At 62.0% G+C, this 21513-nt stretch overlaps 1 protein-coding gene across 4 annotated transcripts in view; it reads right to left on the bottom strand.

Moving 5' to 3' along the window:
• ZFPM1 (zinc finger protein, FOG family member 1) overlaps positions 1-21513 on the bottom strand; it is a 68585-nt gene that overhangs the window by 34402 nt on the left and 12670 nt on the right. For 3 of the 4 annotated variants that reach the window (XM_044931152.1, XM_044931153.1, XM_025268519.2), the window contains exons 2-3: positions 2596-2706; positions 1-129 (exon numbers count right to left, since the gene is read on the bottom strand). In XM_044931152.1, the coding sequence (XP_044787087.1) occupies positions 1-129; positions 2596-2692 (226 nt within the window). In that variant the 5' untranslated portion in view covers positions 2693-2706. Of the gene's footprint in view, positions 130-2595; positions 2707-8638; positions 8684-21513 lie in introns of those variants that run through there. The other variant, XM_044931154.1, reaches the window with a different exon arrangement.

Genomic DNA, 21513 nt, shown 5'->3' with positions numbered 1-21513 from the left:
CTGGCCCACTCCAGGGGCTGCTGGCTGCCTCCTCCTCCGGCCTCATCTCTGGCTCCCGATGCTCTGGCTCCTCGGGGCCTCCTGGGGACGTGGGGGCCAGCGGCAGTGGAGGGGGTGGAGGATTAGCATCTGCGGAAAGGAGACCAGTAGGTTCCCTGGAGCCTCAGGACACCGAGGTGTCTGCCCACCCCGGCTGCGGCCGCGAGGGATACTGAAGCCAGGTGGGTGAGTGTGTGGCCACAGTGACCCCCTCACCCAGGCTTCTTCAAACTGGGGGGGTATGATCAGACATCTCAGTTCCGCCCCCCAAGCCTTTTAAAAAAACAAACCCTCAGCCCCTCATTAACTGCAGCAGTGATAGGCGCCCTCCCCGCTGTTGTTAATAATTAGAGCGTGGGTGGCCTCTCGGCACGCCCAGGCCAGCGGGCACACGCGCGGCCCAGCTCCTGGTCTCCTCGGCTGGCAGCTGGGGGCCCCTCCACCAAGCCCCGCACCCAATTCCAGCCCAAAGGGCATATTTGCCTTCCCTGCTGGACCGATAACCACGGCGGCCCCCAATCAATGAGGTCCCATAAAAGCCCCCCCTTGGTGACGTCACGCACCCGGCAGATTATTAATACCGCGATAAGGGCTGTGATTAACATCGAATAAATCAATCACACGGTATAAAAGTCCTATTATTTTTGGCTATAAATCAACGCGGCTGGCATCTGAGCTCCAGCCACTGCGCGGGAGCCACGCTGGGCCCGCCCGACAGGCAGACATTGCTCCTGCCGCCTTATCACGCCCATCAGCGCGTTATCACCACAGTCTGTGCCAGGTGCAACCCTGACTGTTTTTTCCAGCTCCTCCCCGGCCCGCCCCCACTCCATGCAGCCCAGCTCCCAGATCAGATAAGGGACCCGGCTCCCCGGGGCAAAGTCCACCAGGAACCAGCCGCTGGCCCTCTGGAGAGCGAGGCCCCCGTGAGCTCGCAGCACCTGATGGTGATGGAGGTGGTGGTGGAGGCCCCTCGCCACACCCTGGGCCACTGAGGGGCTCAGACCCAGTTACAGATGTGGAAACCAAGGCTCAGAGAGGGCCGAGGCTGGGGCCAGGCTGGGGTGGGTGGGGCGGGCGATGGCTGCAGTGCCACGTGACTGATGGAGATGATGAAGGCAGAGACAGAAACCGCCACGGACAAGAGTGTCCGAGTCCAGGCTTGTGCCCCTCTGCTCTGCCCGCTGCCCAGGGAAGCTGAGGATGACGGGAGCCCTGGCCCTGGGTCCGAGTCCTGGCCTCACTGCAGAGGCTGGGATCCCAACGGGCTGTGCTGGGGAAAGGCACACAGGCCGCAGGTCTCAGAGGATGGGGCCTGTGGGGGACCTGTGGTTATCCTGGGGAGACTCTGACACTGGCACCTTAGGGGGTGGCGGGTCCACAGTGAGAAGCCCCCCACCTTCTCTCTGGGAATCTCAACCCCTCAGTCCCAGCCCTACCAGGCTGTCCTGCTGTCCTTCTGCATCCCACCCCAGGGCCTTTGCACGGGCAGCTCCACACGTCCTGCACGTCTGCTCACGGCTGCCCCCACCCATCTCGCCTTCACTCCCAGTCACAGCACCACTCAGTCCTGTGACTGTCTCCCCCATCACACTATGGCCTGGGGGTGACTCTGCCTCTGTGTACGGGGCTTCATGGCACAGAGTGGGGATGGGAGTGAGGTTTCCACCCACGGCCAGCAGGGCAGAGGGGGTGGGGTGAGGTGAGCAGGACTCAGAGCCCACCCCCAAACCTATTAACCACCCCCCAGTCTCAGGTCCCTCTTCTGGAAAACAGGGATGAGGCGCTGACCTCCCCCAGGGCCTCCACCTCAGGGCGGCCTCTCCTCCTGGGGGTCTCTGGGGCAATCTGAGGACGTGGCTGGCCCAAGAGGCTTGGCCAGCTTCGAGGCCCTTCCAGGGACCTGGCCAGAGGAGACTCCTTGGTGTCAGTTAATCCACTGCTGGGTGTGTGTGGGAATCTCTCCTCCCAAGTCCTGTCCTCAGCTTTAGAAACACATCCCCAACCCCTAGGACGCTGCCACCAGGAGGGCCCAAGGAAAGGGTCAGGTGCAAAGGGTGGGGTTGGGGGGGGAGGGAGCCGGCAGAGGGCTGGGGAGTCCACCTGAACTCAGGCCTAGGGTGGGATCCTGTTTGGGAGTTTACAGGCAGGATGACCCTGGGCAAATCACTCAGCCTCTCGGGGCCTCATTCTCTTGTCTGTAAAGGGAGCCCCACATGTGCTGAGGCAAGCGTCCCTGTTTCACTGAGTCTGGGAGGCCACTCAGAGCCCACATGACCCTGACTCAACCTGGACTGGACCCTCCCCCTCTGGCTTCACTCTCCCCATCTGCGCCATGAACGGCTCAGCTTTCCAGACCCCCATCCCCGACCCCCTCCACGCCTTCTCCTGGCCCTGCTGGGCATGGCTGGCCCACGGGCACCTCTCAGCACAATGCCCATTTCACACGTGTGGAAACTTGAGTCCTTGGTGGGCACTGGCTCGTGTGAAGTTGCAAGGATGGGGGGCAGCCCAGGGGGCCGGGGCCAGGCTTGTGGGGCCCACCGCCCGACTCACCTGGACTGGAAGGGCTTGTGGGCTCAGGCTCCAGCGCTGTGGCCTCCCGCTCTGGGAGGCTGATGTCTGCGGCCTGGGCCTCTTCTTTGGCCTCCATGTCTCCGAGGGAACCTGCGGACACAGCCCCAGAGGAGTCGTGAGGCGCTGCCCCTCTTACGGTGCACCCACCACTGGCCCCCTGACCCTCCCAGTACCAGCGCGGCCCCGGGGGCTGGTGCAGCGGGGACCAGGCAGAGTCTCAGCCCCTCACGTGGTCAGAGGCCCCGAGGGGGAGGCCACGAGCAGGGCTTCCCCCAGGGATGCGCGTACCCTGCCCCTGTACCCACCCCAAGCCCCACACCAGTTCCCACACCTGGGGGTCACCTGGCCGCCCGCTGCCCGAGGCTGCCCGCCAGGCCCCCCAGGGGAGACATCACCCCAGCCTCTGCACGGTCGCCCCCATACCCGGGCCCCCTCCTGCAGGAAGCCCCTATACTCGGGGTTCCAAAGTCTGAGGATGTGCCGAGGGTGGGCCCCAGGGCCTGTCCCGCAGGAGGAGCTCGTCAACCCGATTAAAGCAGCAATGGCCGATGAGGCAGAGGTGGGCATGCAGGTGCCTGCGACAAGCCCATCATCTTCCCTCAGAGGCTCCTGTGGCGGGGTTGGGGGGGCGGTGCCCCGCGGGGCTCTCCTGACAGCCGAGCAAGCAGCCTAATCTCAGACCACCTGGGAAACCTGCCAGGGGCCCCCACGTGCAGGCCAGGGTAGCAACCTCTGCTCCAAGGTCAGGACGGTGCCTGTGTGGGGGGCAAGAGACCTGTGGAGAGCAGCTGTCCCACCTCACCCTCCGCCAATCCCCCAGACCCTTGCCCTGCCCCCTTCCTAGCTCCTCCTCTGGACACCTGCCCCACCCACTGCTTGGCTGCACCCCTGGATTCTAGCTCCGGGCCCGACGGAGTTGTAAGGACAGGAGATGGGCCGGCGGGCGCTCACTTCTCGTGTCCGTGGGGCTCAGACACAGAACCAGCCCCGGGGCGAACCCTCATGCATGGTCTCTCATCAGTGCGCCCTCATGGGAGGCTCCACGGCAGGCTGGGAGTGCCACAGACTCGTGCCCTTGGGATGAGCGGGCGGCCTGACCCTCTGTGACCTCCCCTGCCTGTGGGGTTGGCCTGAGTAAGCACTGCTGGTAGCCTTGGGGGCGCGCAGCACACAGGCCTGGGGCCGGCCCATTTGCCCACCTCTTTCTACAAGTCCGGGTGCTTCGGCAGCTTACTCAGAGTGGAGAGGGGGCGCCGAAGCTGTGGGCCCTCGTGCAGATGGCAGGGACTTCCTGGCCTCAGTGGCCGGCTCCGGAGAAGGGGTGTGAGGCCCCTGCTTTCAGGGATTGCTGGGACCAGAGTCCTGGGGTTGGGCATTTGCCTCTCCCCACCCCACTCTCCCGCCCAGGTGGGCCTCAGCCACCCAGGGAGGCCCCAGCTCCTGGCGGCTCCATTTATGAAAGAACAAAGGGATCTGCTCGGCACAAAGCGTGACAGGAGCGTGAAGAAAGAGGCTGCCGGCCGCAGCAATTTATCCTAATGGCGCTAATTCATTCTAGCACAATTAATGCTCTGATAACGCAGGAGACAATCGCCAACCAGCAAATGGCTCCAGGCCCACAAGAAAGATGTGATGGGATGTGATGCTGTGAATCCCGCCCCACGAAACCTTGGAGCTTCTGCTGGAGCCTCCCCGCCACTGTGACACCCCAGGGGCCACCTGGGCACCTGGGTCCGGGCTCCACCTGAGGGGGTGGGGGGCAGGAAAGTTTCTCCACTGACTGGAGGGACACTGCTGCTTCTCCAAGCGCCCTGGGCCAGAAAAGACCCCGCTTATCCCTGAGGAACCCTTTCTGCCCAGACACCCCAGCAGCTGGGCCAGGCCAACCCTCAGCCAGGCAGGCGGGGTCCTTCCACCTCTCTGCGCTCAGAAATTGTAATAGCTCCAACCCCGCATCAGGAAGCCTGATTTCATCTGCATGGAGCCATGATCAGGTCCTGACACACAGTAAGTGGGCAGGAAACACCAAGATTACCAACATCAACATCACACCAACATTAACAGCTACTAACGCCCCACACCCAGCAGGGCCTGGGAAAAGGGGCCAGGGTGGGGAGGGGAACTGCTCCTATGGAGCTTCACATGTCTGTGAGCCCTGCGCTCAGCATCTACAAATGTCTCCCCCTTAAGCCCTCCCTGGCCTCATAGCCCAGGGGTGGAGGACAGTGGGGAAGGTGTGAATGGGGAGCAGCAGCGGGAGGAAGGCCCAGATGTAAGGAGCTACGGGCAAGTGCCTGGGGGCCTCCCAGTGCCCCAGAGGTGAGCCCCAGTTGTGGCCATTTTGCAGGTGAGTCAACAGAGGCCCTCGGCCAGAACCCCCAACACTGCACCTTCCTGGCTGCTGCTCAGGCCTTCCCCACCCTGCCTGTGACCTGGGGTGAGGGTGACACCAGCCCTGTGCCCGGAGGGGCGGAGAGTGGGATCCAAGGCTGAGCACCTGTCTGGAGGCATCCATGGGGGATGATGCTGGTCACCCGCACTGGGCGCAGCCCCCGCTGCCCGGAGCCCCTCGGTTATCACGGCAAGCAGACGCCCCGCGAGCCGATCTGTCTCCTGCTCATTAAGCCGGACGCCGAAATGGAAATGAAAACATAATAGCTATTTGATTGGGGGTGAGATATTTTGCATATTGGCTTGGCGCTGATAGTGGAATTTCATCAACTCCCTTTTTTCATGCTTTAAAACTGAATTACTGAGACAGGCTCTGTGTGGAGGAACGATCCCTGCTCCTTCCAAGTCCCGGGCTGCCTGGTCCTCCTGGCTTTGATGGTGAGACAGCTGGGGGTCTTTTTGAATGACTGCCCAGAAGAAAGCCGGAGCTGGCGGCTGAGGGGGACTAAAGCCCCCGAGGTGGCCCCAAGGGGGCTGGCACAGAGTCGGGAAGTCCAGAGGCCCCGGGTGAACCCAGCCCCAGTAGGGAGACCCCCGCTCCCGCCGCAGACCACTTCTCGGAAGGCGTTGCCACAGTCGGCCCAGTGAGCTGCTGCTCCCTAGGCTGAAGGTGCGCCCACAGCTGCGATGATGGGACGGCTCCCTTCGAGTGCAGAGTGGCCTCTGGTCCTCTGCAGACTGTGCTTGCCCCCCAGGCCACTGGAAACATAAAGTGAAAGAATGTGGGCCGAGTCCAGTGGCCTCGCACCTGGACTCCGTGCGTGACCCGGGTGCGCCTTTCCCGACACTCCTCACTACGGCTGCTGTGTTACACAGTCATTCACGGCTGTGGGGTGGTCCTCTGTGTCCCCAAAGCACGGAGGAGGAGGGGAGGTGGGGTTGCCTGACCCCACTCAGTGTTGGGGCTGGGGCCTGGACGAGCTCACAGGCCCACTGGCCCAGGGGTGGGGTGGACTCCCCTGGGCACGTGACCCTGCTCAGGTCTCCACCTGGAGTGTGGCGGACATGAGCGCCCACGGCCTCCTGCTCAACCGCTGTTCACCCCCTCGTTCTCCATTCGCTCATGAAACCTCCCGAGTCCACCTTCTTGCACCAGGCCCTGGGGACCCTGCAGCCAACACACGCCCCGCCCCCTACCCCCCAGGGGAAAAAAATGTGAAAATGCAAGTGTGGCCACTGCCACCAAGGAGAGGTGGAGAGGTCAGTCAGGGAAGGCCTCCTGGAGGAGGTGACAAATAAGCGGCGATCTGGAATGGGACAGCGGAGACTGCCTGCAAGTGGGGCTGGGGAAGAGCACTCCAGGAGGAAGGAAGAGCAGGGCTCAAGGCCTGGGCGTGTGTGCCACCCACCCTGCCAGCCTAGGTTCCACACGGAAAGCAGCTTGCGAGAGCAGCTTGTATCCGGGGCTGGGGTCAGGGTTCAGTGAGGTGGTGTCGGTGGGTGCTGAGCACAGGCCTGACTTTATTGCAAATGTTGCTATGATATCAGCTCCCCAGGGAGGGGCCCTATGGGCTCCTCTGGGGGGTGGTTTCGGGGTGCATGGGGGTGGAGACCGAGGGGCACGGCAGAGGGAAGGGTATGAGGGGCTGGGGACTGGGCAGGGCATCGTAGGGGAGGAGAAAGACTGCCCCCCAGGCTGGTGGAAGGCCTGGCTCCCTGTCTCGCTGGCTCCGGTCAGCTGGCGGGCAGGAGAGGCACGGGGCTGCCAGGGAGAGACCCTGGCCTCTGGGCGGCACAGTGACCAGATAAGGGCCCGATAACAGAGAGAAAATAGCAACAGATTCAGACTTTCCCATCGCTGGGCAGCAGGGCAGCTCGGGCCACGGCGGGGACAGAAGGCGGTGGGGATGGGCCCGCTCTCCTTGCGGGGCTGTGTTGTGTCCTGGGGGCTCGGGCCGCACTCGCAGATGAAGTAGGTCTGAAGCCTGACCCCTGGGGGGCCCGTGGGACCTCTGGTGACCCGCCCCCAGCAGGAGGGGCTCTGGCACAGCTGTGTGGAGGAGGGAGCCGAAGCCCTGAGTGCAGAAGCTGCCCAGGCCCCTAGGGGCCACATGACCCCTCCTTCACCCGCAGTTCTCACAAGGAGCCAAGCCGAGTTGGATGGAGTGAAGCGAGCAAGAAGAGGAGCCCTTGGCCGGGATGGGCGAGCAGGGCGGGCCTGGCGCACGGGGTCAGGGTGAAGGGCAGGGCTGTCCCACGCCTCGGAGCATGGGCAGGAAAGGGGCACAGGGGTAGGCAGCGGGGTAGAGACAAAGTCTCGGCCCCAGGGAAGGTCACCAAGGCCTGGAGGGTCCCATTAAGTCAGGACTTCTTACACCTCTGCCAACACTCAGCAGGGAGGCGGGTCCCGGCCCCTGGGCCCTAAGAGGCTGGCTTGGCACAGGGGTACAGGCCCCTTGGAGGAGGCTGGGGGTCTGGGAGGTTCCCTGGGCGCCCGTGGGTCCTCCCACACCCACCCTCCTGCCTGGGGACCTTAGCCACGCTGTCCTGCCCCCTGCCCAGCTGAGGCCTCTTCCTCCCTCTGTGAGATCCCCACCCCTCCCCCACCCCCATTCCAGGTCCGCCCTGCAGCCTCACATTTGTCTGCAATTCTCCCCAGGGTGGGGTGCTCTGATGCTTTGCTGCCCCTCAGTGCTCCCAGTACGGAGACCCCCGCTTCTGCCTCAGACTACTTCTCGGAAGGCGTTGCTGCAGTCGGCCCAGCAGGCTACTGCTCCCTAGGCTGAAGGTGCGCCCACAGCCGCGATGATGGGACGGCTCCCTGCGAGTGCAGAGTGGCCTCTGGTCCTCTGGAGGCTTGGACTGGGAGGGGCGCACACTCCTCCGCGGTGACCTGCCAGCGGGCCTCATCAACCCAGGATCAGGCCCCACCGCTGACAGCCAGGGTGGCCACAAAGAGGATGTTGGAGAGATAATCTCGGCTTCTTCGAGTGGCAGCCTGCCCTGCGGAGCGGACAGAGAGGAGCTGAACCTCTGTGCGCTGGGGGCCTGGGCCCGGACGCCCTCCTGCGCTGGTCGTGGTGCGCCCCGCCCCCCGACCTGCCCAGGAAGTGCATGGCCCTGGGACAGACGAGACGGGGGTGGGGGGGACAGACTGACTCCCGCTAAGATTCAGCGGGATGGTGCTCAGGCGCACCGCGCACTGGGGGGCTCGTGACTCCTTACAGAGGAGCAGGTGTGGGCGAGGGTCACCCTCAGGTGCAGCCCCCACCATGGCTGTGATGGGGTGAGTGGTGGGTCACCTGCCTTTGCTTCCAGGCTGTGAGGTGCACTTGACCCATGAGGCCTCCTAGCCCCCAGGGCACCCAGACTGACCCCGGGGGCCCAGACCGACCGTGGGGGTGCTGGTGGGCACAGTGTCCCCAGTGAGCCAGGCCCAGGAAGTGGCTGGCTGCTGTCACAACCCACTCTGGGTCACTAGAGGGCAAGGAGGGACTTGGGTGCTCAGAGCCGAGCCCAACAGGGTCACACTCTCTAGGAATGGGGGCCCCACACTCCTAGGAACAGAGTGCCGTGATCTACCCCAGCTTTTAACAAATTAAAACATTGTAAGGAGATACCCTTCACATACAATGACATTCGTCCTTTTGGGCATCACTCAGCTTTTGGAAGCCTGTTCACTTAAAGACACGTTTCCCTGGTGGCTCAGAGGGTAAAGCGTCTGCCTGCAGCACGGGAGACCCGGGTTCGATCCTTGGGTCTGGAAGATCCCCTGGAGAAAGAAATAGCAACCCACTCTGGTACTCTTGCCTGGAAAATCCCATGGACTTTGCCTGGTAGGCTATAGTCCGTGGGGTTGCAAAGAGTTGGACACGACAGCGACTTCACTTTTCCCTTTTCCCTGGTGGTCCAGTAGCTAAGACTCCATGCTCCCAAAGCAGGGGGCCCGGGTTCGATCCCTGGTCAGGGAACTAGATCCCACATGCCACAACTAAGAGTTCACATGCTGCAACTAAAGATTCCTCACACCACAATGAACAGGGCAGATCCCGCATGCGGCAAGTGAGACCCCTTGCAGCCAAAGGAAAAGAGAGAGGAACAGGACAGTCCTACGTAATTCAAATGAAACCCAGGCTCCCGTGGCTCAGGCTCGTGCAAACAAACACTCCAGCAGCCCAAATGCCCACTGGTTTCTCCCCGAAGCTCCGCAGGGGTCAGTCAGGATCTTAGCCCCCTTATGGCATCGACCACCTTTCTCAGTCACTTCTCCACCCCCAGCTGACCCAGCGCCTGGCTATCTGGTCCTGATCCCAGCTTCCTTGTCCCCACTCCCAGAACACCCCCACTTGTTTGCTGATGCCCTCAAAGGACATCTGCAGCTGGGCTCCCAGCTATGGAGGGAAGTCCTGGGTGCCCATAAGACAGCAGAGGGGGCAGGTGGGGGGTGCAGAGTGAGCCCAGCAAGCACATTCCTGGGGATCCCCCGTTCCCCAGACATGGGAGCCCTGCTGTCCAGTGTAGCTGCTGAGCCCGGGGGACCACCTTGGCCAGCTGGTCAGCTCCCCCAGCCTCTCTCTTGGGGCTGTCAGCACAGATGCTGAGTGACTGTCTCCACCGTCCCTGGTTCCTGGTGATGTTCACCCAGACCCACCATGGGCCGTGGCCCACTGCAGTCACCCCAGTGCCCACCTGCCCCTGGCTCTGGCAAGGCGGCACTGTCTCTTCATGGCACACTTGCTCCATCACCCCTCCTCTGTCTGCACCCCAGCACCCTCAGCTTGGGCCCACAGTCGTTGCTCAGGGACTCTGGTGACCATGTGATGGGTGCGGGAGGGGAACAGGCTGGGGGCCACTGGGCCCCCAGGAGAGGAGCTGGGCACAGTGGTGGGGTGAGGGGGAGCCTGAGCCTGCTTGTTGGGGGGTGTGTGACCAGGGAATGAGCCCCAGGAGCCCTGAGCATGCCACATGCCCCCAATGGCAGAAGATAAGCTGGTCGGCCCTGCCTGGGTCTCTGAGGCCTGGTGAGTCGGGGGCTCCAGGCAGGCAGGAAGGAGTTGTGGGAAATAGGACACCAACACCCACGGGGCCCTGTGCCCAGCCACCGCCACTTCCTCCTGCAGCCAGCCTGGAGCAGACGGGTGAGCTTGGGGGGCTTAACTGCCCCAGCCTGAGGACCATTACTGGACCCCCCCACACACATCACCCCTCAAGGCTGCACTGGGCAGGCAGGACCACGAGCAGCTCTGGGATCTCTGCCAAGCAGGAGCAATGCCACAACCATCATGACACTTGTAACGACCCTTGGTGTGACCCCATCCTCCGGGGAGAGTGGGGCAACCAGGGCACAGAGAGGTAAAGAAACTTGCCCAAGGCCTCGCAGCTGGGGGAGTGGACAGGCTGCCATCTATTCTCCCTTCCAGAGCCTTGCATTCTCCCTGAGGCCCACCCCGCTCAACCCGCTGTCCCTGTTTGTAGAGACAGGGGGCCACTCATGGACCTTATAGAGCTACCGTGAAGGTGGACAGGTAAGGGTTTTTCAAGAGATAAAGATGCGCCCTGGATGGGGGTGTCCTTCCCAGGAGCACTGGGATTCCACCAGGCCTGACACATGTTGGGTCAACTGTGAGCAAACGGGTCCAGAATGGGGACACACCTTGGATACCATGAAGGGCCAGGAAGGGTGCAGGATAAAGAATCGTGGGTGCGTATGGAGTGGTCACCAAGGGCTGTGACCGTGAACAGGGAGAACTGCCCATGCAAAGTCCCGGGATTGGGGAAGAGTCTGGTGATTTGGCTGCTGCAGCCGAGGATGGAGCACCAGGCTGAGAGAGAGGCGGAGAGGCCGGCCAGTTGGGGTTTATTCTCAGCACCATGGGACATAGCAGAATGTGGACGCTGGGCTGCAGGAAGGACCCCAGGGTGCGGCTGCCGCGGCCCGGCCGCCACCTCCTCAGGCCGGCTCCGGGTCCTTCCCTGCTCGGAGCCTGTCCCGTCTCTCAGATCAGGGCCAGCAGGCTGGTCCCCCACCTCGGTCCCTGGGGGCAGAGGCCCAGGCGGGCGAGGCAGAGAAAAAGGGAAGGCGGAGGAGGCGGCAAGAAAGCGTGGGGCCTGAGAAAGCCCAGCCCGGTTGATAGGGGAGAGATTGGTTTCAGCCGGAGCCGCGCCTGCCAAGTCTACATCCTACCAGCGGCCTGCACTTACTCAACATTCATCACTGCTGAGCTCGGAAACTTTATCAACGCTAGAGGTTGGCGCCATCTCTGGGCCTGGCCACTCCCGGCCCTCCGATGGGCCCGATAGCTGCTGATAGATTACGCGAGATTGTTTCACTCTGGAGAACCGATTACGAACGCTCCTGGGGGAGGGGTGCAGACCACGTGGCCTGGGGGTGAGAGTGGGGGGAGGGCCAGGGTTTTCCAGAAACACTGGCGCGTGTGGCAGAGACCCCACAGATGACTGGTGGAGAGGAGGAGGGCGTGAGGCCACTCGTGGGGCGAGAGCGATGGTCAAAGTCATGGTGCGTGGCAGGGCGACCGACGCTGTGGCACAGCCGTGAGTGGGCAGGGGGGCCGGGGAGGAGAGGACGGGGCCGCGGAGAGATTCTCTCCAGATGGGCCGATAAGGCTGACAGATGGGAGCGGGGCTGCGGCTAATGGAGCCGTCGCCGCGTAGCCTGCGTCAGACGGATAGAGGCAGACTACTTCCCAGCTGGGGCTCCGTGTGACAGGCCCTGTCATCTGATGGGGGGGCTGGAGACCTGGAGGGCATGGGCTGGGCGCTGAGCCCTCCTCAACTCTCACCCCTGGGGGCTGCGGCCCCAAGGGGCCCATGGCCAGGCCTGCCCCTGGGTATGACTGCCTCGGTCCCACACTGCAGAGGGCCCTCTTGCCATGGGGACTCCCACGCCTACTTGGGTTCTGGGTTCCATTCATGCCATGGCGCAGCGGCCCTAGAGGGCGGGGGGCAGGTGTCTCCTCCTCCAGGCAGGCCCTCTGGATGCTCAGAGAGCCAGGACCAGGACCAGCATTGGGCCTGTGAGACTAGTGTCCAGACTCGAGGCCAGTGCCGTGGGTGTCTCTCCAGCACCTGGGGACGGCGTGCAGCAAGGGAGGAAGGAGCACAGTCATTTGGTGGGGGCGCTGTTTTCCTGTTCAGTGTGCCTGGTCAGAAGCAGCCAATCCCCTCTGCCCCCACTGCACAGACGGGGAAACTGAGGCCCGAGGTGGCGGGGCTCTGGGGCCCACGGGGAGTAGGTGGCTGTGCAGAGCCTGAGCCCCGACCTCCTGGCCAGTGCACCCCTCGTCCCTGTGGGGCCTGGAACCACAGCATCCAAGAAGCTGGGAGCAGGGACCCTGGAAGGTCACTCACCACCCTGAGCCCAGCTCCTCAGGTGTAAACTGGAAGTTAACCATCAGCCTCAAGTTCACAGATGAAAGAAGGAGGCTTCGGGGGCTAGGGGACTGCAGGGGAGAGCGGTCAGGGTTCAGTGGGACAGAGCGGTCAGGGTTCAGTGGGACAGAGCCTCGTTGGGAAGATAGAGAATTTCTGGAAATGGACAGTGGTGATGACCTGTGAATGACCTACTGCCACGGAGTTACTTGAAATGGATAAATGGTGTTTCATGTTACATGAATTTATCAAGCACACACACACACACACACACACACACACACGTTGGTCTGCCACCTACCACCGAAAGCAACAGTGGGGGCTCCCTGAGTGCCCATTCCCTGCTTTAGAGATTCAGACACACACGCCTCCACAGCCTGCCGCACCATGCTGCCCCAAGCCACTTGCTAGCTTGGGAGACAGGCTGGGGCTTGGCGGGGTCTGGTCCTGTGTCCACGGGTAGGGGCCGGGGATGCTGGGGAGGGCATCGAGTCCACGAGGATGGTTGGGTGCGCTGACCGGTCCTGGGCAAAACTCTGTGGCCGGTCATGGCCCAGCCCTGCTGGTCTCTCTCAGAGGGGCCAGGCTTCCCTGGCCCGGCTCCACCCCCTACAGCCAGCAGCCTCTCCCCTCAGCCAGCTGTCTCTCCCTGTAGGGCTTTGCCTCTGGTATTCCTTCTGCCAGGAACACTCTTCCCCACACACACACACCGTCCACCTCTGCTTGTCTCTTGTCCATCCCTGTCCGTTCCCAGGCATCCTGAAGCAGTGAGCCTCTGCCCTGCCCATGACCCACATGTCCATATCCCAGGTGGTCATGACCCACGACAGTTCCCTCTTCCAGTTCTCTTTGTTCCCTGGGTTTACTCTGCTCCCCTGGGACAGGGGAGCTCAGTTGAGGGAGCATGTATGGAGTGCCTGCTGTATGCCCTGCACTGTCAGGGGGAGACAGAGCAGCTCTGCTGAAGTCACCAGGCAGCACTCCAGTTCTGGTCCGAAGGCCCCCCTCCCTATTTCCTTCTCCTTGATCTCAGCCCAAACTCCTTCCCTCCACACCTCTCTGCTATTTTCCACTTAAGCATTTTTGAAAAACGCCCACGCCTGTGGCTGCTTTTCAGGTCATGGAGCCCTGTGGGTGCCAGGGGGCCTCGGCCGGACTCTGGGCCCCATCTTGCCAACGAGACATCCCAGGGGATGAGACGTTCCAGGGGACGCAAATTGCCCTCAACTCGCTGAGAATTCCCCAAAGTTTCTTGACTGCTTCCTAGAGACATGGTCCATTGTCATGTAAATTTCTAGGATGGGAGCTGTGGGGAACCCCAGTTTCCAGAATATACTCTGCCACAGACAGGAGAGGAGCCCCCACCCCAGAGAGGGTACTGTGTGAGCTCTTGCTGTGTGGACAGGACAAGCCCCAGGGAGAGCACAGACACCCTGGAGGCAGCCAGGCCAGGTCCTCCTGCCTTACGGACCACTTGGCAGTTTTGGCCAAAGGGTTGGTCTGTGACGCCAGGATGATGCCGAGGTCCCCGCCTCCTGCCTGGGGCTACACGGAGCCGGCAGAGTGAGAGTTCAGATGAGGATCCCAGTGGGCATTGCGCAGGGAGAGGGGGCAGCTCGCACCGGGTCTGGAGGTGCCCCAGACACATGCAGTGGGAGCAGGGAGCTGGCCGGCCTTGAGCTGTCCCGCCCTGCTCTTGAACTCCGTGTTCCCATCCGGGAGTCAGGGCTGGCTGCCCTGATTCCAGGAATACCCAAGTCCTGGGCCCCCAACTCAGGGTGTGGGGGTCTGGGCTCTGTGGGCCAGCAGGAGGTCACCCAAAGGCCCTCCTGTCCATCCCTCTCCACGTCCAGACTAATGTGAGGCCTGGACTGGGGTTTCCGGCACTGAGGAAAGGTCCTGCCCAGGACAGTATTCCCCATATTAAGGGCTCCCCTGGAGGAGGCCCCGCCCACTCTGAGGCCACTCCTCCCACAGTGCTCAGCCAATCCCCGGCGCTCAGCCCTGCTCATTTGCATGCCGCGTTTCCATTGGCTGAGGACACACAGGTTAGGATCTTGGTTACCTGATTGTAGGGACGGGCCGGGTATTGGGGGACCTGGCAGGGTGGAGAGGGGGCTACCTCTGGGGGAGACTGTCTCTGCCGGGCCATTTTGGGGAGCCTGAGGGCTAAGGGCTGGGGCTCTGATGGGGGTGGGGGAGCAGGCTCTAGGCGGGGTGGGTGGGTACTGGGCTCAGGGTGACCTGCCTTAGCCTCAAGTCTGGGTCCCAAAGGGCCACCTGCTGCATAAGAACTCTGGTTATGGTGCGGGCTCTTCCTTAAATCCTCCCACTCCTACCCATTACGATGACTCAGAGCAGGAAAGATACCTACCCAAGGTCACACAGCTAGGACACAGCAGCACAGCTGGGACCTCACTTCCAGTCTGGCTCCCACCGCAAGGCTGAGTCCTTCCCTCCAGGGAGGCCCTCTAGGGCCAATTCTTATTTTTAGCTGCCTCGTCTTGTCTCGGGGAGGGCTATATTTTGGCTTCCTTGCAAAGTGGTGACGACATTGATGATGGTTTTACGAGGACCCAGTCCCCTGGCTTTCACCTTAGATCTAGTGGCACCATGTTTGCGGCTCTGAGTTGCAGGGTGGTGGGCTCGCGGGTGTGTGCGTGTGTGTGAGCGCGTGTGCACAGGCTTTGTTCCTGGCATTTTGGTGGGTGAGATAAGAGGAAACAACAGAACCGCTGGGAGCGGCAGGCAGATAGATAACGCGATAGGGCTGCTCTACCACCAGGCCTATCTGCTCGTATCGCAGTTCCCTTTTCTTTCTTTCTGCTTGGGGGGCAGGGCGGAACACACCCCCACCCCACCCCTATGCTGGGGCCTGAGCTGGGGGCCTCCCTCTCGGGCACACTCCCTCTGTATCTTTAACACACCCAGCGCCCAGGTCCGGAGCCCCCGGCTGGAAGGGGTGGGGGTCCCCAGGGTCAGTGTCAGCACTGAGGTGGGTGACAAATGCAGGGGAGCACCCGCTCTCAAGAGAGGACCCAGTTCGCTCTCACCAGCCATGCCAAAAGGGCCCTGAGGAGGCTGACCCCCATTCTAGGATGAAGGCAGGAAGCCCAGAGAGATGACATGGCTGTGCTGTGCTGGGGCCGGGATCTGGAGAGTGGATACAGAGTTCCTTCCTTGAGAAGTCCTGCCAGCCCCGGGAGGGTACGGCTGGGCGGGCACAGGGGCCCTCAGGGAGATGACCAGAGAAGCCACTGACTCCCAGCCCAGTGCTTGCAGGGCAGGCCTTAGTGTCTTCAGCCTTGTTTTTGTAGACGTAGAAACAGAGGCTCAGGACAGGGAACTGCCTATGAACACAGCGATGGGCAGGCTGGACCCCCTCCCCATCCCCATGTTCTCTCTGGCCCTGGTGAAAACAGAGGGTCCGAGGGGAGGACTGCTGGGCCCACGGGACAGACGTTCTGGAACCCCCGGGTTGCTGTTGAGAGCACCCCGGAAGGATGCTGGCGGGATGGAGGAGGAGGTGCCGCCAGCAGGGAGGCTTCGGGGACCCTGGCCCCTGCAGGCGCCCCAGGGAACCCCACGTCCGGCTGCATGGGACCCAGGATGCTCTCCCTACTTCTCTCCCTCTCCTCCCTCGAAGGCCAAGGAGGCTATAGTGCAATCCTGCCTGTCACACGGGTGAGGAAGCAGTGAGTCACCTGCCCATGCCCCCCCCACCAACCCGGGGGCAGGGTTCAAACTCAGACAACCCCCCCAACTCTGGGCCCCCTCCCCCACACATGCATCCATTTTACTGGAAACAGCTGACTTCCTTTAGAATACTGAAACAAAATAAAACCCAATGACAAAAAGAAACCAACTTCGTCACCAAAGGAGCCTATTTTCTGAGGACAGATGAAATGACCCCCACATGTAAGCAGGAGCAGTCACCCCGTCATCCCCCACCCACTCTTGGAAAGGACTTGCGGCCCTCACCCTCTCTGTGCCTGGGCATTTTCCCCCAATTAGAGGGCAGTCCCCTTAGGGCAGGTGGAAGCCCACGGGTGCCAACACCCTGAGAACCTCCAGGATGGAGACTCAGACCTTGACAAGGCCTCTACCTCAGGTCTCTACGGTTCCTTCCTCTGCTGTGTGATCTTGGCTGGGTTACAGAACCTCTCTGAGCCTCGAGTCCGCCAAGAAAAAAATGAGGTTGCTGGTGCCCCTGCAGGATGTTGGGAGGATGTTATAGGAGAACACGGGTCACGTCCAGGCCTGGCGTGCAGCATGCAGTGAATGGAGCTGTCAGCTAACACGGGTTCCACTTGGATGGGAAGTGGGGAGCCCTTGACCCACCGAGAAATGTCACTGACTGTCCTGTCAGGCCTCCTGCCTCTAGGATCTCATTTCTCAAGAGTTGCATAAAAAAATAAATGCAAAGAGCAGGGAAGACGGCCAGCTGCCCTGCGCCTGCCAGGAGCTCCAGGCAGCCCCTCTGCGGGCTTTCTGAGTGGAGAGGGCGGGGTGCCTGGCCTCTTCTCCCCGCCCCTGCCCCTCCCCCACGGCTGCCGCACCTGTCCCTCAGCTGGAGGATTAGCCCCATGGCGGCCCTAATCGCGCTCATCGCACCATCAGCGCAGGATCTCGGATCAGCTGAAGGAGGCGGCTTTATCCAGACAGACGCGGAGATGGCACCTCAGCCCCACCTGGGCGCCAGCTGTCACATGTGGCGGCCGGCAGGCCTCTGAAGGCAGGGGAGAGAGACAGCTGCCCCGCTGGGTCCCTCAACATTTACGGGGCACCTACTGTATAACCAGGCACGGCCCGTTCCAGGGGTCGGGGAGAGACAGCAGAGATCCAGACAGGCAAATTTCCCACACCACATTCTCACCCCACACCTGGCCCACCAGACGGAAGAGGACACTGAGGCCCAGAGATCCGTCCCAGGGGTTGGCGCCAGGCTGCCGGTCCGGATGCCCAGTTCTGGCAAGGAGCTGGTGAGGGCCCTGTACCCGTGAGGGCGCCCCTTGGCCCTCACGCCCCCCACCCCCACTCCTGCTATCCTGGCTCCGGGACACTGTCTTCACACAGAGGCCTGGGAGGTGCAGGCCGGACATGCCAAGGTTCATGGCCCGCTGGGGCGCCAGGAGAGGCCGGGAGAGATGGCTCCCACCCTGCCCACCCTCCTCCCTACCTTCTTTTTCAAAAACATAATTTATCTGTGTATTATCAAGAAATCCAGACACTTTAATCAGTGAGCTATGAAGTCAGAATTTCCATTCTTATCTGCGGGAGGAGTGGAAATGGAGGAGATAGCACGGAGGGATCGCTGGTGGGGAATGTTAATGGGTGGAGAGGCTGGGCTATTGGCCACGGAGACGCCATATCTCCCCCATTATCAAGGCCGTATCTCCCCAACCATCTCGGCGCGGTAATGGGGCCAGTTCAACTTTCCGAGTTATCACAGGAGCTGAAACCTGCGCCCGCCAGAGGCCTGGACCAGGAGACAGTTCGGGCAGACCGGGCCCGGGCCGGCAAAGCTGGGATGGAGAGGAGGGTCTGGCTGGGGCCCCCGGGGAGCCCTGACCATCAAGGCCCCCGCAGTGAGCGAGGGGGTTCCTCTGCTCTCTGGGAAAATGTCCGGTTTTGGTGGAGTGAACACAGACATCCTGTGCAGGAGGGGAAACTGAGGCAGCAGGCCACCTCAGGGTCCCAGTGGGGCTGGGGGCCTCAGCCCTGCCAAGCCACACCAGGGCTATGACATGAAAAGGGTGGGTGTGTGGAGGCATGGCAGGGGGGAGGGGGGTGCGAGCAGCCTGCCCTCCTGCCTGCGGCCCTCAGGGTCTCCACCCCACCCCCAAAGCCTTCTCCAGGTCCCCAGCCCCAGGAGCAGGAAGCATCAGTAATAAAACAGCCCTGGTGGGCTCTACCCCTGCCAGTCCTGACCTGGGGTTAGGGGTATGCTCAGCATGGCCCTAAAATGTTGAGGACTTGCCACCTGCCTGCCGGTCCCGATGTGGGACACCCTGGGGGATGGGGCACCAGGGCTCATAAACAGAACACCTCTGCCCATTCAGAAGCAGGGGTCCCCACAGCCACTCACTCCTTGGGGAGCACTACAGCTGAGGTGTGGAGCAAGGGGCTCACTTGGGGGCCCTGTGTGACTGGGAACTGCCCCAGGTGGGCTCAGTCATCAGATGCCAGTGCAGCCCTGGCTCTGGTCTCCCTCCTGCAGCTGGGGGATGGGCTGCAGCCTCTCTGGCCCGGGAGGGGAAGGGACTGGCCCAAGGTCACAGAGCCAGCAAGGAGACCACAGCTAGATGCTCTCTGTAACTGCAGGAAGGCCTCGATTTCCTGGACTTGAACATAGTGGCACCATGCCCAGCAGGGACAGCTCTGGACTGGGACACCACGACTGTCACCATCCTCTGCTCCCTCCAGGGTGGGAAACTCGAGCTACCTTCTGGAGTATGACCTTTCAACTCTCTAAGCCTCAGTTTCCCCTCCGAGCACTGAGCTAACTGCTGAGCCCAAGTTGTGAGCTCACGGCTGCAAGAGTTGGGCACCCAGCAGGGGCTTAGTAGGTGCTCCGCTAATGCCTACTGTCATGGCCAATGCCCACACTGTCACTGGTCTCAGGATGAGCTCGGGGCCCCAGTGAGCGGGGGTCACACGAGGAGGCTGCAGCTTTCTCTCTCATTGAATGGGGCCGAGTGCCTGATGCCAGGGCTGCCTGAAGAATAGAGGGGGGCTGAGAAAGCAGCAGTGCCCTGGATGAGCCTGTGGGAGCCCACGAGGGCCTATTCCAGTGGAGGGCCCTCAGGCAGCTCTTCCCTGCTGCCCACCGCAGGACGGAGCCGAGACCCCGTCTGGTGGCCCCTCCCGCTCCCGCTCCCAGGGACTCCCAGGACTCCACTCCTGCTGCATATTTCAGGGTGGAGACAAGGGAGACTAATGCAGGAGGCTGTGGCAGGTGCACGTGGCAGGTCAGGAAAGCTGGACGGCTTCAAGTGAGACACCAAGAGGAACTGGCAGGAATCAGGGCAAGGGAGGTGGGGGGATGTCGTCTCCCTCTTCATTTTAACTCTGCCAAATGATACAGACGACGCAGGGGCTCTGGCCCAGGCCGGACCTCTGCTGTCCGGTCTTGCCAGCCTCACTGCCCTGTGAGCTCAGGATCACGGTTCTACTGAAACCTTGCAGGGGAACCGAGGCTCGGGGCAGGGGCTGGGCATGCACCCAGCCCAGCATCTCCACGACATCCCCGTGCTGCAGAGGTGGAGACTGAGGCTCAGGAAGGCAGCATGATGTCTGCGGACCTGCAGAGCCTAAGAGCCCTGCCCCCGGGGTGTTCCTGCTGCCACCCGCCACCCACATGCAGAGCCCCCACCGTGGCTGGCCCCTCCTGCCCAGGTGCAACAACAGCTCAGTTCTGGGGGTGCCCAGAGCTGGCGTGGGGTTACACAGACTGCCCCTCCGATCCCCTTTCCACATCGTTCATGTTGTGTGTGACCATGGTGCAACCACCCACCCTCTCTGATCCTCCATTTTCTGGTGCAAAATGGTTTGAGAACCCCAGCTGAGTCTGGCTGGCTGGGTCTCTGTCCCTCGACCAGCCTGGGGACCTGGGCCAGGGCTGAGCTCCAACTGTGTGGGGCTCACGGAGGCTCACATCACACCCATCACCTCTTTCACGGGAGCAGAAACCGTGGCTCCCCGGCCAGCAGGCCCAGGAGACGCAGAATGGAGGGACAGAAGGGGAGGGGAGGGGCCTGCCTATCTGCCCGGCTCTGGCCCAAGGTCAGCCACCACATTCCTGCCCCAGCGGGCGCTGCCTTCTCCCAAACAGGAGACCAGAGGAGGGGGGAGGCGGGGCTGGGCCAGGAGGACATAGGACAACTCAGGAGGGCAGGGCGGGTGGCTGGGGGCTGCGTGGGGACTGTCCAGAGAAACCTGGGCCCACCTCTGGGGTCCACAGACCCCAGCTCCTGGGTCACAAGGTCTTGAGCATGTCACTGCCTCCCAGAGCCTTAGTTTTCTTGCCTGTAAGATGGGTCAATCCATATGGCTGATGATTGTTAACAGCAGGTAAGATACCTGTGCTGGAAAGGGACTGAGGGGGCCTGAACCAGCCCTGTCCTGCAGTCAGGGGACGTGGCCCATGGCTCACCCCCAATGCAAAAAGTGATACATGAAGGAAAAGAAGGCAGGAGGCAGGACTCTGTGTGACACGTCCAGCCCTGGGGAATTCTGGCAAAATATCAGCAGCGCAGCCACTAGCTCTCAAGGCTGCCCCGTACACCCGGGACATGACCCCGGACAGCACTTTACATTTTGCATCTGGGATCTCATGGACCCTACATACAGTCCCCAGGAGAGGGTGATCTTATGAAGCTCCCGCTTGAAAAGCAGAAACTGAGGCAGGAGACAGGCACCTGCCCACAGGGTCACAGCAAGGCCACGACTCAGGCCATGTGGCAGCCCATGCAGAGTCAAGGGCTGGCCGGTGGCCTGGATCTTAGACCCATGCCCTGCTGTGGGACACTGGGTAGGGTGGGGTAGAGATGGAACCCCTGGGACCCAGAGCAAAAGGGTCCTGTCCTCAGCCCGCATGGTGGCCTCAGGGACGACTGGGGTGGGTGGCAGCAATATGCCACCCAGCAACAATAGCCCCCCTCTGATGTGGGAGCCTGCTCATCGCCTTTGTGTTCCAGCCCCGCGAGAGCACATTCACACTCCTTCCACAGATAAGAAAACACAAGATGCCTCCTGAGGCCCCAGCGGCTGTGATGCCGGAGCTAAAGGCAGATCCACAGGGCTGGAATGGAAAGTTGGGGAGCGGGGCAGGACTCAAGGCCCAGCCTCTTGCCATCTTCATCGGGGCACTGGACTGGGATATTCCCATTGAACCAGGAGACAAACTGAGGCAAAGGTGGGACACCACACTGATGCTGAACAGGTACCTTCGGCAAGGCCCTGTTCATTCCAGGCCTCCAGCTCCTCATCTGTGAAGTAGGTACAGGGACGCAGGAGGCCCTAGGATCCTCTCATTTCGCTACCTGATCCCACGGCCCTTCAACTCTGGGCTGGCTTGGTCCAAATCCATCCAGAGCTCAGGCAGGCAGGGGAAGA

The sequence above is a fragment of the Bubalus bubalis genome, chromosome 18 (genome assembly GCF_019923935.1).
Source record: "Bubalus bubalis isolate 160015118507 breed Murrah chromosome 18, NDDB_SH_1, whole genome shotgun sequence".
Lineage (NCBI taxonomy): Eukaryota > Metazoa > Chordata > Mammalia > Artiodactyla > Bovidae > Bubalus > Bubalus bubalis.
This window is presented reverse-complemented; position numbering and strand designations above follow the sequence as displayed.